Source organism: Equus caballus, chromosome 3, assembly GCF_041296265.1.
Source record: "Equus caballus isolate H_3958 breed thoroughbred chromosome 3, TB-T2T, whole genome shotgun sequence".
NCBI lineage: Eukaryota > Metazoa > Chordata > Mammalia > Perissodactyla > Equidae > Equus > Equus caballus.
Genome location: NC_091686.1, coordinates 13,277,545 through 13,301,261, shown reverse-complemented (window position 1 = coordinate 13,301,261; position 23,717 = coordinate 13,277,545). Strand labels below are relative to the sequence as shown.

Sequence of the window (23,717 nt, the reverse complement as noted above, 5' to 3'; positions counted from 1 at the left end):
CAGTTCTCCAGAGGAGATGTTTTATTCCCATATTATAAGCAAAGTAACTGAAGCTCAAATAAATGTGCTAATTTCTCCAGTTCATATAGTTAGGGAGACCTGGATTTTTGCTTTGTGGTTTTTGTTTTTTGGTGAGGAAGATTTGCCCTGAGTAACATCCGTTGCCAATCCTCCTCTTTTTTTCGCTTGAGGAAGATTAGCTCTAAGCTAACATCTGTGCCACTAGTCCTCTCTTTTGTGTGCAGCATGGCTGATGAGTGCAGTAGGTCAGCACCCAGGATCTGAACCCACGAACCCGGGCCGCTGAGGCAGAGCTTGCGGAACTTTAACCACTTGACCATGGGGCTGGCCCCTTAGCTTTGTGTTTTACTCTTTCAAAAACCTTTGCTTCTCCCTTCTTCTCCCTCAGTTATTTTTAAACACAAGGGACAATCAAAACCTAAGTTAAGATTATAATACAATTTACCAATCAGAGGCTATTGATAAATGTAAGGAAAATATGGCACAAATAACTTCTAACGTACATAAGGAAACACCATTTTGAATGGCTTAATTTTTAATAGCAAAAATGTTGTGGACAAGCGTGACACGCACCAATACCTTCTTTGTCTCAGGAATGCCTGGTATGTGAAAGGGAACCTCCACGAATGATATATTATTCAAATTTTCTTTTTTTAATAAAAAGGCTAATGGAAATGTTAAAATGCACATAAATTAAGCTGATCATAAATTAGGATTAATATCACATTAATGAATTATAATCCCACATTCATTAAGATAAAGAGGCATTTCAATATTTGCTCTTGTTAATAAATTTAATACAATAAATGAAAGGGATACACTTTGAGATTCAATAAATATTTGATGTAATCTTATGCTTTCACTTTTTAAAATATTCAAAAGTAAAGTGGGAGATCTAGATGCATTTGGATTCTTTGTTGCTATTTTATGTCATTTTATAATCTTTTCTTTTCATTTATTGAAGCGCTAAATACAATTTAAATTGGTGAAGAAAACGGTAGAGCCAGTTCTGAAGAAAAGTGATCCCAAGAGAACACAATGCCTTTTGAGTTTTTAGGAGTTTCTTTGCGCAAGACAGTTTTTTTTTTTAAAGACCACGAATTTGAAATCTCATGGTGCAATAAATGGAACTATATTGGCGTTTAAGTAACTGAGTTAAACTGAAAATATGTGCATATAAGCAGTTATTTTGGAGCTAGAACTCAATGAATTTTTCTTTTAAAAATGCAAACTAAAACTCTATATTCTTGCTTTATTTTAGTTGTGTAACAGGAGTGCCCATAGCATAAAAAAGCAGCACCATATATCAGATATATCCGAACACTCTTGTCTTCTATTGAGAGTAAACTGTGACAATCTGAAAGCCAGGGCTTCTGTTTTCCCCAGTGCCTACCAAAGTATTTCGGGCAGAGTAGGTGTTCAATAAATTTCTGTTGCTGTGATCTGAGATGAATCTGGATCCCTACTGCACAATTCTCATTTTTCAAAGGGTCCCATTTCTGGAAAAATGTGCTTCCGTTTTCTGAGCTCAGTGTTACTCTCTGTAAAATTGTAATAATTGTCATGGGCCAGAAGGACTGTACAAATCAAAGAAAACAAAGCCCTTCGCAAACATAAGATCTTGATATATGTGCAAGTATTAAAGTTATTTTTGATTTTAAAAACATAGAAGGCAGATCTAAGTTGAATTCTGGGTCTACCACACTTGATTGCATCAAATATGAACCTTGGAGACGCTATCATGTGCCTTGTCAAATTTCCCTTTCTTATTTTCGTATGAAATATTCTAACTTGTTGACATTTGAAAAAGTTAAGGGAATTATATGAGAAGTAATTCACATAGTTCTTGGCACACAAATAGTGATCCAAAAAGGAAGCTAGCAATACTAACTTTAAATAAATGCATTAATAAATTGAAAAGAATACATATATTTTTATATTTTCTCCTTGATCTTTTTATCATTCTAATTGCATATCACTTTGTACTGAACAAGTCAGAGTATGTTTTTAAACAGTCCTGACTTATTTGTATGAATTTCATTATCTTTTATTTTGATTGATAGGCATACAGTTACGTAGACTCTTTGTACAGCTACTCTTAGCAGAAATTGATGAAGGTACCGTTCATGTAAAAAGAACCAACTTGATATGGAAAAGGAAGTAGTTAAAAAGTAACTTTGCAAATTGCTCCATCACTAACCAATGACACTTTTCATTTTAGCTACACACAGACCTGGATCCCGGGAGCAAAAAAATCAAGTATATCCTATCAGGTGATGGAGCTGGGACAATCTTTCAGATAAATGATATAACAGGAGATATCCATGCTATAAAAAGACTTGACCGAGAGGAAAAGGCTGAGTACACCCTAACAGCTCAGGCAGTGGACTGGGAGACGAACAAACCTCTTGAGCCTCCTTCTGAATTTATTATTAAAGTTCAAGACATCAACGACAATGCACCGGAGTTTCTTAATGGACCCTATCATGCCACTGTGCCAGAGATGTCCATTTTGGGTACGTATGCTTCCAATTTCACAGAACTATTAAGAGTCATCTTTAAAATAGCTCCTGGCATCAGGGATAGTGTGTGGCTGAATAAAAGACATTTATTACCGTCTTATCTCTAATTTGCATTTCCAAATCCCCTTTTTTGGCCTCAGTTCCACAGCTCAATAGCTTTAGTCCCTTAGTAATAGGAACTGACGAAGCAGTTTTATTAAAATATCTCTCCTTACATGACAGTACTTCAATAGGTTGAATTTGTATTCCTCTCCTAGACTTGTAGTTTGAGTACTGTTACTGAGGCAGATTTATCGAGATTTGTTCCAACATGCCAGACTAATCCTATTGATATTTGCTTGATGTTTAATTATTTGTTTGTGTATATTCACATGCAGATGCAGCTTGTAGAGAAATAGAAAACCTTCAAGGTCTGTAGTCAGTCAGATATTGAGCTGGTGGGTCCAGTCTAGAGTGGATTAGGAAATTATAGTTAACCAGAAACTTCTGTGCTATAGCCATCTTACCTTTACTGAACTGTTTTTAGGAGCACTGCTATCACCAATGACCCACCCCTGCTTTTTTTGAGCCATTGAAGTACCCACTACATTTTACAGAGCAGTACCTATTCCAAAACGTGATTTTATAATTTCTTTTTCCTTTTTTGGATCTGCTTATGTATCCTCAAACCCTGACCTTGAACTAGGAAACCCCTGATCGCAGAAAATACTATGACAGGAAGGATTTTAGGGCTATTCCTTCTCTGACAAAAGTAGTAGGCAGGATCCAAATTCAGAGTATATGATCACGAAAGTCATCCTTATGTGTGTAATATATACCCCAGTTTGTTTCAGATTGCATTTAAAACAACATTTAAGGTTACATGCTATGCAGCAAAATCACATAAAGTAGACGCAGGTGAACATGAGGAGACAAATAAAAAACACAAATAGAGGTATAAATTGAAGTCCAGAATTAGATAAATAGCCTGGCTTCATTTGTTCTCCTCTTTGGTACCTACAATATAACTTTGGTGGGTACACCCACTGCAGCAGCAAATCGCAATTAATTTTGAGTCTTCATATCTTACCCATTTATTTCTCCGCCAAGACTCCACTTTGTCAACCTTTTGTGCAAGGAATTCTCCTTTCATTTTTTTCCTTCTTATCAAAATCTAATTGTTCCTCTATGGTTGGCTGAAATGACACCTTTTCTAGGTAAATTTCCATGGCTTTCTAGCAGGAAGTTCTCCCTACCATTACCATCACCATGTAAAGAAACACAAACAAGCTAAAACACCTACATGTTGGTTTTAGATTCTGACATACAAGCAGGAACTGAGAAAATGTATTTTTCTTTGTTTTTTTTCCTTGTTTGATCAGCTCATTTAGGGCAGAGAACTTGCCTAATTCATCTTTTCATCCAGATTAGAGTCCAGATTATTAGCACCTGCAATACATACGGAAGATTTTATCTCAACTATTAATAAATGATAGACAGGGAAGTTGTTATTTTTGCCTCATTATTATGATTTCTACATCTTAATGGCCAAGTCTATATCTGTCTATTGTAAATGTGTCAGAGACTCTCTTGCCTGTGTAAATGAGTCATGTGCCTGATAAATATGGTGAGACAGAAAACTCTCAAAACTTCTGCAGACTTCAAGGTCAATTTCAGCTAAGAAAAGGATTTTGAAGATATTACTAGCTTCATAATGCAATGTGTATGTGCCCCTATAAATATATATGGATTTTTTCTCTATCTAAAAGATTTTTCTTGATAAGAGAGTAGAGACTAAAAGAAATAATCTACACTAGCATATACACAGTTATTTTTTTAAAATGCTTAGTCTATGACGTCTCTTCCAAAAGCCACATCGAATGTGCTACGGTTGAAAGTGTGGGTTTTGAAGTTAGATAGATAGAGTTTTGAATCCTGGTTCCATCCCTTATTATCTGGTTGACTTTGAAGCTCAGGGAGGTTCAATTATTGCTTATTTTCCTCAGCTACAATGCAAAGATAATTTCCATCTTGCTTTCACTGTGTGAGAGTTGCGTGATAAAATACAAGGCAGAGATGTGCCATAAAGTAAGTAAGTGTTCAATAATTGGTGGTTGTTGCGGTTTTTAAAATTATTTTATGAATCTATTTCCCACTTTACCTTTGGCCCTTTTTTATGTATTGATTTTATGCATTGGGTGTCTGGTTTCTGTTTGACTCGAGCCTCTCTGGTTAAAGGAAACAAAGGCAGCTGCACTATTTTATTGTCAAGTGTGAATTATTCCCTTCATTTCTCATGAAGGTGAATATCAGGATGAAGGTCAGCCACTGTCTCCTTTCTCTCGCCATTACCACTGTTCTCTCTCAGCCTGTCTCTTCCCTCCCCTCCTTCTTGCTTTCATTTTTCTTCCTTTGCCACTGCAGAAATGCCAGCCCCTGCACCTGTATGCCCTGAAGAATGCCAGCAAGGACTAGGGGATTTCATTGTGCAGAAAGTGAAAAATAAAATTCTAATTGAGAAATTTACCATTATTAAATTGAAATGAATGTGATGTTCAAGAACTGTCTGCCAGTTGACAAGCTGTCAAGACAAAACACACATATATATTTGCCCAAATGGCAGCCAAATTATTTTAGAAATCTCTTATTTGGAAGCTGGAGACACAGCTCTTTTATATTCTACTGTGAATTTCAGAACTTGAGGAGAATTCACTTTTATAGCAATACCATGTAAAGAGTGGCATATGCGTTTGTCTGATTCTAACTGTGGATCCCAAACTAGCATTGTCAAAGTGGGTCTTTCAATGGAAATTTGCCTACATTTATTGAGTTTCAGACACTTTAAGTGGACACTTTTAATGCTGTTGTATATTGGAGTGAGGGGTGGTTAATCTGTTGTATGTCTACACCTGGGTTCAGGTAAAATAAGCTTTTTATTTGATTTGGAAATAGAATCTAAGATTACTAGACTGCAAATTTGCCTTTTACTTGTGTAAATGCTATAATCCACAGAAGTCTCATTTTCTCTATCTGTATAGTTTGCACAATAACTCCTACCTAAAAAAGTATATTTGGAAACATTCAATGATTATATTTAAAGTACTTGGCATAGCATAGAATCGGTGACCAATAAACATCACTTTCTTTGCAATGATACATTTGTGAGTTACCTCTACTAGTAAGATTCAATAAATTGTCTATATGAGTGCCTTGGTCAATGAAAAATTGCTTGACAAGTCTTAACTTTATGTCTCATAAAGGCACATGTTGGAATAAACTCTTTTATATTCAAAAGGGCGTATTAGTGGAGGTAGAGGAGAGATGAGAAAGCCAAGCAGTACTTAAGCTGGTAGTTATCTCATTGTGGAGTATAGCATTATACAAAACATGACACTGGAGGTTTTCTTAGTTTTCTTTGAGATTCAGAGCTCTTCTAATAATGATCAGTATGTGTTGAAAAGTTGCTATATATCAGAAGCTGTGTTAAATGCTTCTAATATCCACAACAATCCTACAACATTAGTACCGATATTAACTTCCCTATTTCTCATTATTTTTAATCAGAAAAATGGGAGAAATAATAACTAATCCAAATCCAGATATTAAGTGGAGGAGCTGGAATTTAAACCCAAACATCTGGCTCTACCTCCCATGGGTTTAACTAGTATGCTCTACTAATCTTTGATAATGTCTCTAGAGAATTTTGTTTATATCAGCACTATGATTCTGCTGCATATTTATCATAGTTAATATTTTTCCAAGGCAGAAGAGCTCTCGAGGTCAGCATAGTTTGCAAATTAAATTGAAGAACTAAGACAGAGTTCAGGACAAGGAAAAGTTTGGGTGAAGTATACAGAATTTTCAAGATACACGCTTAAACACTTTGGCAATGTAAGAAAAATACATCACATAGAATTCAAATAACAATAAAATTAATTAAGATCCATGTAATGAATGACTGTGGCTGAAGTGCTGTTCATATAGTAAAGATAAAGACTGAAGAGCGAAACTGGGGTTGACTGTCTCTGGATTTCCCGGTGATGAATGCAAAGGAGAATGCACTCTCCACCAGAAAGTATTGATCAAAATATCAGAGGAAGGTCAAGAGATGACTTAGTAAAATATGTTGCAAAAAGGCAGATCTTACTGCTTTCCAAAGGCTTTTGACTGAAGAGGTTATGGAAGGTGTAAGTATGCAATAGGCAAGAGAACTTACTCTCAAACAGTAGCTCAACCAAAAGGAAGTGGTTGAAACTTGAAAATAATTTCAGTGTTTTTCCTTCTTCTATCTTCTATTGCTGTTAATACTATGCCTTTTCTTTGTGAATATGTCTCTTTATGGTAAACATCCTCAAATCTTCTTTTGGAGAAAGGCCGTATAGAATACATTCAATTTCTTTTGTGTTTTTCATTGTCTTTAATTTTGAATAAATTTAATCCTAGAGAAAAGTTGCAAATGTAGTCCAAGTCTATTTTTCCTGAACCATTGGAGAGTGAGTTGCTGACAGGATGCCCCATCATCATGGGATGGCTCGTTAAGTCCTTTCCACATGGATGTTTTTCTACACAAGCACAATACAACCATCAAAATTAGGGAATTAATATTGATATGCCATTGCTATTGAATGCACAGACTTCAGTCAAATGTCTCTATTTGTCCCTCCAGTATCCTCTTATAGTAGAAGGATCAAATCCAGGACTACACTGCATTACCATGAGTTCACCACTGTACCTCCAATTCTATAGCAACGCTACAGGATTCATTCTGATTTTTCCCCTTTCTTCAACAGTGATAAACCTCAGTTTCTTTATCCTCGATATATTTATTATTTGGGTCACCCTTCACCCTCCTATAGTAGATGATTTCCGTTTGCTCCCTCTGCCCATCCCCTGACTCCCCCACACAAATATTTATCTGCTGCCACCTTTCTGCACGTACATGGATTCCTGTCTTGCCCAGCCACACTTACGGCTTTTGGAATGAACCGTTCAGGCAACAGGAAGACTGTCAGGAATGGAGGCAGGAAACTGTATAATACTCTTTACTTTTATTCTCCTGTATTTTTAAAATGTTTCTTATTATAAAATAGATCTATGGCAACATTTTCCAAGATGTGTTCAAAATAGGTTTACCCCAAAAAAGGCATTTAATTGGTAAACACTGAACTAAATAAAGTGAAATGCTTTTCACACTTGGAGTCTTTAAAGTATCAATATATCATAATTTAATAAATTCATATTATGTGCCTTTTTGAACATTCAGACATTTATATGATCCCAGAAACTTTTCTTTTAGAAATATCTTGAAGCACTACTTAAGTTTACATTACAAAAGTTTTACACATACTTTTCCAATAAGAAGAGATTTTTAGTTCTATGTAAGGCCACGTTAATTTATTATGCAGCTAAATAGTAAAATTTGCAATTTCTAAGGAGTGAATTGAATATTATGATGACTACAGCATACCTGGGTTACCTAGTTATTCTTGTCACTCCCCAATACATATTTTAGTCCTGTATAAAGAAGATTTCTAAAATAATAAATAAAGAGATTCATTTTCATATTCTTTTTTTCTTATTAAAGAAACAATGTATGTCACAAGCATAAAAGATCAAAGAATGTTCATACTGATAAACTGTCTTCAACAGAATATACTTCTTTCTTTTTTTATACTATGCTCATTTTTATTGAAGTATAATTGACATGCAATTTTATTTTAGTTTCAGGTGTACAATGTAGTGATTTGATATTTTCATACATTACACAGTGATCATCACACTAAGTCTGCTTACCATCTGTCACCATAGAACATCATTATTACAATATTATTGACTATATTCCCTTTGCTGTACATTGCATCCCGTTACCTATTTATTTTATAACTGGAAGTTTTTACCTCTTGATCCCCTTCACCTATTTTGCCCACGCCCTCACTCCTCTCCCCTCTGGCAACCACTAATTTGTTCTCTGTAACATACTTCTTTCTTATAATTTAGAGGTTGTGGCTTTCTGTCTCTCTCTCGGCTAGATTTTAAAAGGATTGAGCAGCATTTCTCTATTTTAATGGAGAGATGCAAAGTGAGAAAGGAGAAAAACTTCTCTTTATGGATTTGATTGTACTTTTTGTCTTGTTTGATTCAGAGTGATGAACGAAATTGAAATTCTGTAGTAAAACATGGGAGGGAAATTATGAGGATTGAAATAAACGTTCTCAAAAGACGTTCAGCTGCTCTACCTGATCTGAATGCCTGTAACAGCTGTGGTTCCAAAACTCTAGGATGGAGTGAGGATCGTGTAGTTTCGCTTCTGCATAAGGAAGCTAAACCGCCATCAGGGATACATAGACAGTTGGTATAATAATGACTGACTCTTTTCTTGGATCTTATGATGAAAGTGAAGCAGTCATTTCTGATACGTGGATTTTGGTGGTTCCTGAAGGTCTCCCTAAATGGTCTATGGCTTAGAAATTACTGAAGTATCCAAATGGGAAACTTATTGGCAGTTAACTGTGAGAGGTACCTAAAATGAATTAGTCTTCCAAGAGGCATTGTGCTATTTCTTCATTGTGGCTAAGAACAAGTTTGACATATAATGATGGGAATATAGACAAGGTTTCTTTGACTGCCTTCTGTGATGAGGAAACTCCTTCCATCAAATTTTGCTTTCATGCTTACTCTTTTGTACTCCCTATATTATAAGAGGATAATTTATTAATCAATTAATTGATAGCATCTTATAATTAATCAATTGTATTGTTCCTAATGAGATTCTGACTATTTTTAGGACTTGCATTGGTCAACTCACATCCCTGATCTCTTTAATTTTAAGGTTCTGTGGGCCAAATATCAATCCATGAAAATATGCTAAGACAGGTAGAATAGTTTAGGAGAGTTTATTATAAATCATATAGAAATACAGCTTTCAGTCATTTTAAAAAAAGTTAAAATTCTAGAACTGCTCATTATAGGGCCAGCTCAGAATACTTGGAGTCACCCTTGTTTTGGGGTTCCATTACCAACACAAACTAGGTGTTTTCACTGGTCTCTTCTTATAGATTTGGCCTGTCGACTTAGGAATTTTAAGTAAGAAGAAATCTTTGAAATCTTTCTAGAAGATGAATTCTCAATCACTAGCCAATAAAAATCCTTCAGAATGGTACAAATCACAAGAAAATGTGATGAAATATTTCATTTGATTTTACAAGTTGTAATATTGGTGTCACTTTTGTTCTATATAATGGATATTAAATAAAGATATATTTCATTAATTACATAAAATCCTGAAATTTGAACCAGTGAAAACAAATTTAACAATCTCTGCCCCTAACCCCACATGTGAACAGAGTCACTCCCTGTGGGATGGGATTCATTGCCTCAGTTTACTTTAGAAACCTGTATCTCCCTCTCACGGGTATCTCTTAATTTAAATTGGTGTTTCAAAGGATTAAAATTAAAGCACTGATTCAGCATTAACGACATCTAAGTGATGAGGCAATATTGATTACATATCTCAACCTGTGCCTTTAAAACAGGTCAATTCATCAATGTACTAAAGAAACAATGCTTTCTTTCCCTTTTAATTTTTTCTACCATTGTATCCCAATGCTTGCTCATTAGAGTAAAACCCAGTTTAGTTGAGTAACAATTTGGTTTTCAAATTAAATTCAATTTGATTATCCTAGTGTTGTCTCTTTAAGTTCTTCAGAAACATGTCCTCTACTCACTCACATTTTGATTCATCCTGTTTCTAGATAAATTGGTTGACCTCTCTGAAAATTTTACCCCACTTCTCTGTTCCCTGAGAAATGTCCTGTGGCCAACATTTCACTCAAGATAAACTTTGTATTATAGATGAAGGTTGAGAAACCAAGGCGGGATTCTATCCAGACAATCTCTTAATCCTGTTGTCTTCCTTGTCTCTCTGCCCTCATATGAGAATTAATATTTTAGGATGCAAGGTATTTATTAGTTCCAGAGGCAAAAGGGCAAATCTTCCTTAAGTTATTCAAGCCATGTTGGTGTTGAAAGCTCTGTGAATTAGCATCAGCACCCACAGTGTTATCAGTTTTTTGGTTACACAGTCATTCCAGAAAATCATGAATTGAAAGAGGCTGAAGAGGAAAAGCTCATAGAGTTCAGGTTTTGCCCACATTCGCCTGTCAGAGAAATGAATCCACTGCATGTCAGGGCAGCTCTGAAACAGGCATTTGTGAAATTCTGAAGTCTTGGCCGAAAATGAATGTGGGACACCTTTGTCAATGTATTTTTGGTGTACAGCATACTCTTCTCAGAACCTTGCCTTTCAGAGCAGGTGGGGGTGCCTAGAGTCTCCACTGTGTATTAATATTTCTTTAGCTTTGGTATTTGTGCATGATGGACTTAATAATCATACTTCCTGGATTCACTGGACTTTGAAAATTGCCACTTGATTTTTAGACCTAAATGCTTTTATTCTTTGATTGATTAGCGATCACAGTTTTATGGGATATGTGCCATTTTTATCACTATTCTCTTTACCAATAACTTCACATAGAGAAAAATATGATGAAATTTATATGGTAAGAGAGCTACCTGCATAGGTATGCACATAGATCAGTAGGTAAAGAGTGGTAGAGAAGATATGCAAGCTAAGAAATAAGGAGTAAAGATATAAATTTAGACCTGTGGAGAAAAGAAACGTAAATGTCTGTGTGTTTGTGTGTATGTATTTGATATATAATTAGATATCCTAAAAAAGGACAAAATAGTTACATTATAAGGTATAGATAAGAACATATGGATTGCCTCAGATGCATCTCCCGTTCTAACAAGATTTCTTTCCTTGTGTCTGCACTCGAAGAGTTTAAAGCCAGTATAACCATATTTGTGCCACTGTTGAAGATGATTTTATTCATTTTCTTTTTGTCAGGGAGCATGACACCAAGGAATCTTCTCTTTATAACCGTGTCAGACTTTTTGGATCCTATCATTATCTACCGATTATTAATCTTTGGAAGCCACAAGATTGGTTTGAGTTAAAGAAATAGAATAGGGGCTGGAGAGGAGGAATTTGTCAAATAAAGGTCTTTGAAATAGGTGTTGAAATGTCTACAGGTATACCTTCTGAAATCCAAAGCAATGTTATTCTCTTAAGACTAGTATAATGAATAATTATTTTATTACTACATAGAGATTAATGTTTAATATATTTACTTTATGCCAAACACTGCCTATGTGGATTCATTTAATCCTAACAATGACCTTATGAAATGAATTTTTTATTTTTTTTTTAAAAATAAGTGATATGACTCAAGGTCATATCACTGGTAAAAATAAAAGCTCCCCATCAGAGAAACAGAGCCACTAACAGTCTGTGGAATAAAAGAGTTATTACAGGGATAAGACCATACACAATTACGGAGCTGATAGAGAAGTCTGTACAAAGCTGTTGTGTCTGCCTTGGGCGATGGGAAGAAAAGCTGGAAGTGAAGTGGGAGAGACCAGGAACACGCTGAATCTAAGAGGACAAACTGGAGCCTGTGCCTAAGCCTCCTACCTCAATTTTCCATGAGGTGGGTAACCTGCAGGAGAAGCTGGTGCCCTTTGTCATAGGGCTATACCTGTACCTGGCCCCAGACTTGGAGAACCTGAAGGTGCAGACCCCATAGGAGCTGAAGGAGCAGATGGTGTAGTTGCTGAAGGAGCTGTGAGCTGGATTCTGCTCCATGCTAACACGGTGAACTTGAAAATCTGCTGAATGAGTCCTGTGCTGTCCCAGTGCCTGACACCCTACCCTGACAGTTCGTCTGCTTTCTCTTCTTCTCCCTTCAGAATCTCATGCCAAACCCAACCAGGACACTATAGGGAAGGGAATTCGAGAAATATAATGCCAGCTTAGCTAAACTGATAGAGGACAAAGCCATGACAGATACCGTTTATTTAATTTCTATTGTAGGCTAAGTACTGTGTAAAACACTGCGTTGATTTTCAGAAGGGGGCATTATATGTCAAATATTATTGTTGCACATTGTCTATTATATGGGAATTATATATCATATAGGTCAAGTGTCATCATATTTTTACTGTAAAAAATGTAAATAAAACTGGATTTGTGTTTTTGGCTGAATTCTGTTCCCCCAAATTCTTTTGTTGAAACTTTACCCCTCCAGGACCTCAGATTGGAACTGTATTTGGAAGCAGGGTCCTTGAAGAGGTAATTAAGGTTCAGTGAGGACGTCTGGTCAGGCCCTAATTCAATCTGATTGATGTCCTTACAAGAATAGGGAATTTGGTCATTACACCAAAACACGGGGGCACACACGAGGAGAGGGATGACTATGTGAAGAAGTAGCAAGAGGGTGGCCATCTGCCAGCGAAGGAGAGAGACCTCAAGAAAAACTAACTCTGCCAGAACCTTGATCTTGGACTTCTGGCCTCCAGAACTGGAAGAAAGAAGTTTCAGTTGTGTAAACCACTCAGTCTGTTGAATTTTGTTATGGGTACTATAGCAAATGAATCCAGTTCATGTGGCCAAATTTACTTAATAGAGGATATACAAGGGTCAGAATTGAAAACTAGAGACTTATTAAATCAGATACCAGTGTTCTCTCTTCTATAACTACCGTGTGCCTGTGTCAGCCTTGACTTAGGGTTGTATCTCTGGATACATATGGAGCAAACATGGATTTCCAGCTATGGAATTTTTTTTTTTAATTGGAAATTGCATTCTCAAGTGTGTTGAACCGCTTTTGTTTTTTAAATTAATTTTTAATTTTAGTATAGTTTTAGATTTATGGAAAAGTTGTGAAATTGTATAGAGTTCCCATACACTTCACACCCACATTCCACTACTATTAACATCTTACATTACTACGGTTCATTTCTCAAAATTAATGAGCCAATATTGACATAGCATTTTAAACATTGTGATGAGTCATGGTCAGGTATTTTTGTAGAATTTCCCTCATTTGAGATTTGTCTGATGTTTTACTCATAATTAGATTCGAGTAATGTGTTTGGGGAGGAAAACTACACAGGAGAGAGCACCATTTTCATCCTATTATATCAGTAGTATTTATCCCTGCTCATGGTAACCTTGATCAGCTGGCTGAAGTAGTGTTTGCCAGGTTTTTCAGCTATAAAGTTACTCATTTTTCCTGCTTTCCATACTGAACCCTTTGGAAGAAAGTCACTATGTCCATGCAGCACATACTTAAAGGGTGAGAAGTTATTGCTTCCTCACACATAATTATCTACATTACTTGTGTGAATTTCTTGTCCATAGGAATTTGTTTGTTCTTCCTTCCTTATTTTTTTTTCTTTTTTTCTTAAAATAGCTACTCAAGGGTTATTTATTTCATATTTTGGGTTATAATCCAATACAACTTTATGTTCTTACTCAATTTTTTTTCAGCTTTGGCCATTGGGAGCCCTTTTGATTGTCTCCTGTGTCCCTTTGATGTATATCTATCATTTTGTTTTTGGTTCATTTTTTAGCACTTACATTCTTTCTTACTTTCTTGCACTGCATAATGCTCCAGGCTCATCTTGTATATTTGTTGCCACAAATCTAGAATTAGCTGTTTCTCCAAGGAGCCCTGGTCCTTTTTATTGGAGTATTAGAAACCAAGATCTGAGTGTTAGGTGTACTTGTTGCTACTGGGTTGTCTTTGCTTCTAGACCTTCTTTTATATATATATTTGTAATGTATATATTATATATATATTCATATATATTCATACATAGATATGCTCCTTTTTCCATCACCTCCTATGTTTTAAAACACATTTGTAATATAGCTATATTATTTTGTCACAATTTGCATTCCATCCTGGGAAATCCCAACATGCTAATTTTTAAAAATTTGCATATACTAAGATTCATTCGTTGTGCTGTAAATTTCTAATGGTTTTGACAAATAAATTGTACCATGTGCCCATCATCACAGTATCATACAGAATAGTTTCACTGCCTTAAAAATATCCCTTGAGGTTTACCTATTAAACTCCTTCATTCCCTAATCCCCCAGCAACCACTGATCTGTTTACTGACTCTATAATTTTGTCTCTTCTAAAATTTCATATAAATGGGATAGTATAGTTTGTAGACCTTTCACTTAGTAATATGCACTTAAGATTCATCCATACTTTTGCATGGCTTGATAGTTCATTCCTTTTAATCACTAAGTAATATTCCATTGTATGGATTATCATAGTTTGCTTATCTTTCCACTTATTGAAGGATATTTTGATTGCTTCCAGTCTTGCGTGATTATAAATACAGTTACTATAAATATTCCTATGCAGGTTTTTCTTTAGAAGTAAGTTTTCAATTCAGTTGGGAAAATATCTAGGAGTAGGACTGCTGGATCATATGGTAAGAGTATATTTAGTTTTGTGAGAAATTTTAATTGATCTAACCAAAATACTGACCACAAAGCCCTGTCAATAATCTGTAAGACACTGTGAAGATATCCCTCATTGGTTATCAGGTGAAACAATGGTAGAAAACCTAGAGTAGAAAGCAATCAGTCAATACAGAGATGAACAGACATACTTGAGTGAGTTCCAATGATCCCGTTATAAGTAGGAACTATCATAAAATGATAGTTTATATATGGTTGCTTCTGTTCCCAAACACAGGTAGACACTGACTAAATCTGGTTCAATTAGTCTCAACCCCAGATATTTGCCCCGAGGACTGTGAGGACATTGAAGCAGTATCTTTCCAAGTAGCTCATAAAATATGAGGACTTGGAACCATCAGGTAGACATCATCTTTTCATGGTATATATTAGAGAAACAGAGAGAAGCTATGCTTCACAGAGAGGAGAAATGAAATAGGCAACGAAGACGAGAAAAAGAATGAGAGACTGAGACTTCTTGTTGAATTTGTAGTCTCTGGTTCTAGATACATAATGAGTATCATACGGTTCCCATCTCTGGCTTCCACATGGCAACTCAAAAAGGGGAGGGACAAATTCTCTTTCTTAAAAACAAAAATTTCCTAAGAAATATAAAAATATCTGCTGGATGTTGTGGGTGCCAGTGAAAAGGAGTCATTCAAAGGAATTTTGGTCTCAGGGATGAGAAAGAGAAGCGTCTCTCTTCCTGGCTGTGTAAACAGTACATAAAGGTAATAAATATTTACGCCCACTCAAATTGTGTGCAGTTTTCTCATGGCATGAACTTAGAGACTAGATTATCACTCTTGTGTCTTCCTTGTGAAAGATCATGGCTCTTCAGGGCAAGGTGTCGTGTATATATTAGTAATATGTAGTGCATATCTTTATAATAAGAGTAAAAGAGACATTTCTTCCTTAATGTTCTATCAACAGCTGCCTGTGTAAAAGCAATGAATTGAAATTTAAGTCTTCGGGAAAGTTTGGACCAAAGTATAAGATGGGCTATCTCTTCCACCAGGCTTATAAAGGGATCATCTCCTTGAACTGGAAGAGAAAGAGAAAATGAGAAGAAATATTCTCAGTTGAGTATGAAAAAAGACTCTTTGTGCTGAGTGCAATGTCACTCTTCCATCCATTTATATTCTCAGATGCTATTAATGGATGTAAGATCACCTACAGTCTTCCGTGCTTTGTTCTTTTAAAAATTACTACTAAAGAAAAACTAGATGATCAAGACTGAAAACAAAGGGCAAAATTCATTCCTGAGCATGTCTTTAGTGTCCCTTTTCTCACCTTGACAGAATCATCTGAATAATGATAATCACTCCAGGATTCTTTTCTCTTTTATTGCTATTCCTGTGTAATTATTAGGGCTGCTGATACCATTAGGTGACAATGAAATAATATCAAACAATCCCCACAGATTTATATCTATGTAACAAGTTACAATGTCAAAATTAAATGAAAAGAGAAGTGCCAGTATCCGTCTTAAGAGCTGCCGTTGTAGTGTCTCACAGCTTGGGTAAATACTACGTAAGTGCACTGTGACGACCTCTTAGGCGCCGCCCGGCAAAGAAAGTGAAACCATGTGATATGAATCCAGCATTGTCTCCACTGCTTGAGTTAGCACCAAGGGCTTTGGTAAGTTAGATTTTTCAGAAGCATAGACAACCATTCTTGTCCCTGTTCAGACCTTTCTACATTTTCACAATTTATTGTCCCCTCATACTTCTTTTTCAATTATGCATTGACGTGTAATATCCAAACAATAAAATGCCTATAAGAGCACAAGCTCACAAGCTGAGCAGACTTGTGCAATCAGCACCCAAGTGAAAAATCAAAACAGTACCAGCCCTGTAAAATTCATTCTTATTCTTTCTTCCAGTCAGTATTCCTGTAGAGTAACTAACATCCTCACTTCTAGAAGCATAGATAAGGTTTAAAAAAAATTTTTTTTTTAAAGATTTTATTTTTCCTTTTTCTCCCAAAGGCCCCTGGTACATAGTTGTGTGTTTTTAGTTGTGGGTCCTTCTAGTTGTGGCATGTGGGATGCTGCCTCAGCATGGCCTGATGAGTGGTGCCATGTCCATGCCCAGGATTTGAACTGGCAAAAACCCTGGGCCGCTGCAGCAGAGCACGCGAACTTTACTCAGCCACAGGGCCGGCCCAGCATAGATAGGTTTTGCCTGCTTTGTATTTTATACCTGTGGACTCATATGCTACTTTTGCTTTTGTATCTGGTTTCTTTCTCTCAAAACCCAAACAAGTTTGAAACCAGGTCTAACAAGTTTACAAGAAATTTGAATGAACCGGTGAATACACTTATTTTTATATTCATTTATCCTATTGATTCCTCTCCCGGCTTCTCCTCTTTTCTTTTTGATTCTGGCTCTGGAAGGTGATTTTAACGTTACATATGTTATTTTGGATAGCCCCTCATTATGCACCTAGCTCCAGGCAGCTATGTGGAAACTTCCACGGCAGGGCCCGCTGTGTTTCAAGCTGGTCTCCAGCACCATCTTTTTAGTTCTGCCATCGATAAATCTGCACCATTGGTCATTAAAGAGGTCTCTAATCTACCTCATTCAAGTCTCATCTTTTTCCTAACAGTAATTCACTTCTTAAAACTATGTTCATTCCAAAAGAAAACTACTGTTCTGCCTCTCCCATTCTATTTCGTTTTTTGGTTTCAACCCCACTTCTCTATTGTCCCTAATGTTATTGTCACATCCATTGAACAGATATTTAGTGAGCACCTGCATTTATAGACAGTGGAGTCACAGAGATAAAAGCTGGGTTTGCAGATAGAAAGACCTAGTGGTTAAGACTTCATCCTCTGGAGTCAACAGGCCTTGTAGCAAATCCCAGCTAGTTTCCTTAGAGCAGCAAACCCACCTTTAGTTTTTTGAGTTCCACCTCCAAGGTTTTTCTCCAGGATCTAATATTCCATTAACCTACATGGAATGTGTCATGATGGAGAAAACTATTATAATTTTATTTATATAAATTGTCATTTAAAAAGGCAACTTTATCTCACCACTAGTATTACCTGCCATAAATAGGAGATCACTGCCAGATAAATATAATGTTAGATAAATATAACAAAATATATATGTAATATTAGATAAATACAATGTAAGATATATATTAATATAGAAAATCATTAACTCTTATATAGATACTGTTGCCTGTTGAAGGCTCTTGTCCCCAAGCCTGCTGTTCCTTGCCATATAAAAGGATATTGGTGAATATCAGGAAGATGTTAAACATGTACTAGCATAAAACTGAGATATAGTCTCCAGTATAATCAGGATGGTTAAAAGGAGAATGAAATGGATATACATCTGTCACCATGAGTTTGAAATTAATTAATCCTGATTCCTTGTATACTAGAGTGCCCTGCTGGAATGCTTCTCATATTTTTGAAAGCAACATGTTATGCAAAATGCATATTCACATTTTGGTATATGCCAAGCAAGGACATCTACAATAAATGTTCTCTCTTAAGCCTACCTGCCTCCACGGGGCATCTAATCTGGCGGGGAGGATAACCAGCTTTCTTGAGGCTCATCAAGGATGTGGAAGGATGGTAATAGCAGGAACCATGACTGCATAGGTGACCCAGGGATGCCTGGAGATATCACCCAGAACTTTGCTCTCCTAAGATTTGCATGGCAGGATGTCAATTAAAATTTCACGTTTCCTCTTGACTCAGAGGACTGGCAGTCATTTCTTGAGATCTTTGGAACTGAGAAGTAGGCACACAGTATAGCCTACTCAAAAGGCAAGTCATAGGAGTAGGGTGGAGTCTGTGTTAGTAGGACTGTGTGGGTGCTGCTTAATAGCTAAAAGACTGATTCCCACAAAATGGAAAGCATTCAGCATCATCTCTCCATTCCTAGGCCTAAGAAATCCAGTACACAGAAGCAATTAGCATCATATTCAAATGAGCTAGCAGGTGGATGAATTTAAACATGTGTGATTGTTTTGAATATTGGATGGGAACTTTTACATTTTATTAATCAAGGAAAACACATTTGATCAGAAGATATTTCAAGATGTCAAGACCAAAGTGAGCTATTGCTGTACTATCAGCAACGGCAAAAAGGGGCAATTTTGAAGCTCCCCTCCCCAGCCTTAGAGATGAGAGCCATGTTGGGTTTTGAAGGGACATTCTACCGCATTAGACATGGCATTTGCTTTGAACAGAAAAGCTATTCCTGATTAGTTCTAAGATTTTGCCTGACTTTTTAGATGTATCTGTAGCTCTTTAAGTTCGACAGAGCTTCTATTACTATAGAAGCCAATTTGAGAGAGGGAATGCTTAGAAATGTGGGATCCAAGGTGAGGCTCAGGATCGCATAAAGAATATAAAAATATGCTTCCTTATGTCTCTGATCTAATGCTTCCTTGAAATGTTCAAAGATAAAAGCTAGGGCTTTGAAGCCAGACTGCATTTGAATCGTGGATCTGCTCCTAACTACTGGGCGACCATGGGAAGGGAGTTTACCTCTCTGAATCTGAGTTCCTTTTTCTTTAAAATGGGCTTTAGAAAGGAAAATTATGTTAAAGGATAAAATACTCCACCGGCATGCAATATTTCAATAAATGTCAGTTTTTCCCAGGCTCTGAGGCATACCTAATGATCTAGTGGTTAAGATTCGACACTCTCTCTGCAGCAGCCCAGGTCGTTTCTAGGTCATGTAATCACATCACCTATCTGTCTGTTGACATACCGTGGCAGCTGTGTGTTGCTGTGATGCTGAAAGCTATGCCACTGGTATTTCAAATGCCAGCAGGGTCACCCATGGTGGATAGGTTTCAGTGGAGCTTCCAGACTAGACAACTAGGAAGAAAGACTTGGCCACCCACTTCCAAAAACATGGTCCATGAAAACCCAATGAATAGTAGCAAAACATTGTCTGATACAGCCTGGAAGGTGAGAGGATGGTACAATAAAACCGGGCAGGGTTCTGCCCTGCTGTACACAGGGTCACTAGGAGTCGGAATCCATTCTACGGCACCACCACCACCAACTGAGGCATATCTACATGTTGTGAAGTTTACCCTGATTTACCTTCTCAGTCAGCATGTTACCGCCGAATTCTCTAATCATTAATATACATAAATCTGGGTCTTTCTCTCTGACATTTTTGTTAGGATAAATTTTCAGAACTAAGCTAGTCTGTTTAAAACAAATAATCGATTATTCTATTACCTTTACTGCAGTTGATATTTTGACCCTTTGTTTCTGTGACCCATTTCCTCTTTTATTACTTTTAAAATTCACCCTTTAAAATTAACATTTTATTTTTAACCTTTCCTCTGAGTTCCATGACTAGAACTCAGACTGCCCATGTGATATGTATAAGTGACATTGAGGCACCTTTGTAAGAGCCAGCACATTCAAAACTGAATGTATCTGTTACTTATTGCTGTGTAAAGATGTTACCACAAACTTCTAAGATTTAACAACACATATTTATTAGCTTGTAGTTTCTGTGGGTCAGAAGACATTCAGGAGCTCTGCTGGTCCTTTACTTTAGAATCTCACAAGGCTGCAGCCAAAGTTTCAGCCAGGACTGAGGTCTCATCTGAGGCTCGACTGGGCAAGAACCCAATTCCAAGGTCTCTCAGTCATTGGCAGCATTCAGATCCTTGAGGGTCTCAGTTTCCTTGCTTCTTGTGTCTTATGGCCACCCTCCGCTCCTTGCTCTGTGGCCTTTCCATATGGCAGCCAAGAACATGGGATCTTGCTTCTTCACAGCCAGCAAGACAGAGTCCCTGGCATGATAGACTGTGCAATCTCATGTAACATATTCGCATCCACACTGCCACATACAACTGGCCATTTTGCTGTATTCTTTTCATCAGAAGCAAGTCACGGGTCATATTTATTATTGACCTCTTCCTCTCTGATTCTACAATAGTAAGAGTGGTACTTCCAAAACATCGTTTTGAGCGTGGCATCCCCTTGCCTCACACCTTTGAGTGCATCTCCATTGCACTTAGAAATAAATGTAGGTGGGGGCCGGCCCGGTGGCACAGTGGTTAAGTGCACACGTTCCGCTTCTCAGTGGCTTGAGGTTCACCAGTTCAGATCCTGGGTGTGGACTGGCACCGCTTGGCAAACCATGCTGTGGTAGGCGTCCCACATATAAAGTAGAGGAAGATGGGCACGGATGTTAGCTAAGGGCCAGTCTTCCTCAGCAAAAAAAAGAGGATTGGCAACAGATAGCTCAAGGCTAATCTTCCTCAAAAAAACAAAAAACAAACAAAAAACAAAACAAAAAAAAAGAAAGAAATGTAGGTGGATTTGAATTCTTTTATAATAAATAAGGGTCACCTACTTTTCAACTGTTATGTCTTCTCTGACCCTCCTACTCCAAGAAACTGTATTTCACTTGGCTTAGCCTCCATATTGGTTGTCTGGATTCACCATTGCCATGTCCAAATGCATTCTCTGATTATGACATGTTCCTGCTTACTGAGCTTTGGTGTTTCTCTATTGCTTTTTAGGTATAGTTCAAAATTTATAACATGGCTGATAATGCTCTGTATAATTTAACTATGCCAACATTTCCATGTTTTCTAGCTGTATCCTCTTCTTCACACATGCTTTCTGTCCTTATGTGTGAAGGCCTCAGAGTCTCCATGCATGCCCTTGATTTCACCTAGAAGACTCTAATTCTATTCATCCTTCCAGTCTCAGATTGTCATCACTTCTTCCAAGTCTGGTGAAAGACTTATCATTCTGTCTTTTCCTTCATACAAATAGTAATTGCTTAATTGATCACTTGTATTGGTGCTTGGCTGTAAGCTCCCTGAAGCCAGTGATTGTATTATTCATTGTCTTCCAGTGCCTACCACAGAGCCAGATACATAGCAGGTATCTCAGAAAATATGTATTAAACAAAAAAAAGCAAGGTAGGACTAAAATAACAAGCAATGTTCTCTAACGATTTCAATTGCAGTTAAAGAAATAGACAAAAGTCCCTTTTGTATTGAAGTTAGGTGTGTAAGAGAGTTGCTTTCTGATGATGTGTGCTCCCGAAAGGTGCCACGGAAGAGACGGGGAGAAGTTCAGCAATGACCATGGCACAGAGCAATTTGTGAGAATGATGACAAGTAGCTAGTACAACTGACAGCACCCAAGGAATCTAGTGGTGAAGTAAACTTCAGTGTCTTACAGAAACATGAGGCTTTTTTGTGTTGGAGTGTTATCAAGATCTGTATTGCCTCTCAGAGTGACAAGGAACCTGATCCTGAAATGTGACAAAGAGGAAATTTCTTTTAGATGGTATTGTGTCTTCAATCTTCCTACATGAGCCAAACTGATGTAGAAATAAGGAAAGTGCTATCAGTTTAAGTGAAAAAATGCTCATGGCCTCCCTCATTTTTTTTTCATTTTCTAGTCAAGTTTCTCCCTCCTGTTCAAAAGAAATCCACTTTAAACAGTAACATTCTTTCCCATGATGATTGAGTATAAACGAAGATGATTTATTTATTATTATCTTTTAATTTTTGACCATCAGAGGTAAAAGTGTTATAGACAGCCGGGGAATAACAATTTCGCAGTCTACTTTACTTTTGAGGAAACACATTTGTGTAGGATTCAGGCAATGAAATGTGAGATTCACTGTATCATCTTTTATTTTTCAGTGGCTTTAGAAACTTAGGCAGGACATGGGGGTGAATACATTAATCTTATTCAGATATAAGGGATCAAAATCTTCAGGCAGTAACTTAGGCAGCCTGTTATAAAATAGAATTTAATGCATAACATGAGATGTTAAATGGAAACTCAAATGGGGCAGCCAAGAGCATTTGAACTCTGGAGAGTGAATTGTGGATCATGGATGCCCTCATTAAACACGCAAATTTGGATATATTGTTTCTCTGAACATCCAATTTATTATCTTTAAAATGATATTCTTTTACTGTTATTTAGGGAACTAAATAACATGCATGCAGCAATGACGCTTAGTAGGCATGCAATAGCTGTTAATTAAGAAATTTAAAAAAATCACAGAAAATACTTAGGTTAGTGTCTTGCACAAAATAGGTGCTCAGTAAATCTACACCATCAGCATTATCATTATCAACATCCTTGTCACTATCTGTGCTAGTACTGTGGACCAACACTGCACTGGGCAATTTCGTCTGATTTGATTACCACAATAAATCTATCAGGCAGTTTTTTTTTAATTAAAAAAATGCAATACAGCAATTAGCTAGTGGTCTTACTGCAAAGATGCAGTGAAGCTAGGATTCGACTCTCTCCAGTTTTATTACAAACCCTTTAATCTAATTAAAACATGATTCTATACATCCAGGTGGAGCATCTCATTGTATATTTAACATCTATATATTGTTATCAAAATCATAACTGCTTTAAGGTAAGTGTGGCTTCACTCTCTTTCCATTATCCCCAGACTAAATAAAGCCTTTGTAGTTATGTTGAAATACCTTGAACCAGGTGAAGAAGTCGGAAATACTTCTTCAATTTAGGCATAACCTATTCAAAGGGCTTCTTGAGCCATCTTTTCCAGGATACTTTCCTTAGGAAGGGAAAATAAAATTTACTACTCAGTCTTCCATCTTTCACTAATAAACATAGAATAAGTATTGAAGGAGGAGTTCAAATTTGTCTAGTATCTGACTAGATGCTCTATGAAGGTCGGAGCATGGCTCACACATCTTTAGCATGGAGTTGCATGAGCGATTTGCAAACAGCAAGCACTAATACATGCTTTTCTTTGCGTGTAACTTTTTCAACTGTGACAAATAAAAACCTGTAAGAGCTTGATTCT

At 36.7% G+C, this 23,717-nt stretch overlaps 1 protein-coding gene across 4 annotated transcripts in view; it reads left to right on the top strand.

Moving 5' to 3' along the window:
• CDH8 (cadherin 8) overlaps nucleotides 1–23,717 on the top strand; it is a 337,578-nt gene that overhangs the window by 107,897 nt on the left and 205,964 nt on the right. For all 4 annotated transcript variants that reach the window (XM_070261901.1, XM_005608302.4, XM_070261899.1 and 1 more), the window contains one exon: nucleotides 2,243–2,537. In XM_070261901.1, the coding sequence (XP_070118002.1) occupies nucleotides 2,243–2,537 (295 nt within the window). The remainder of the gene's footprint in view (nucleotides 1–2,242; nucleotides 2,538–23,717) is intronic.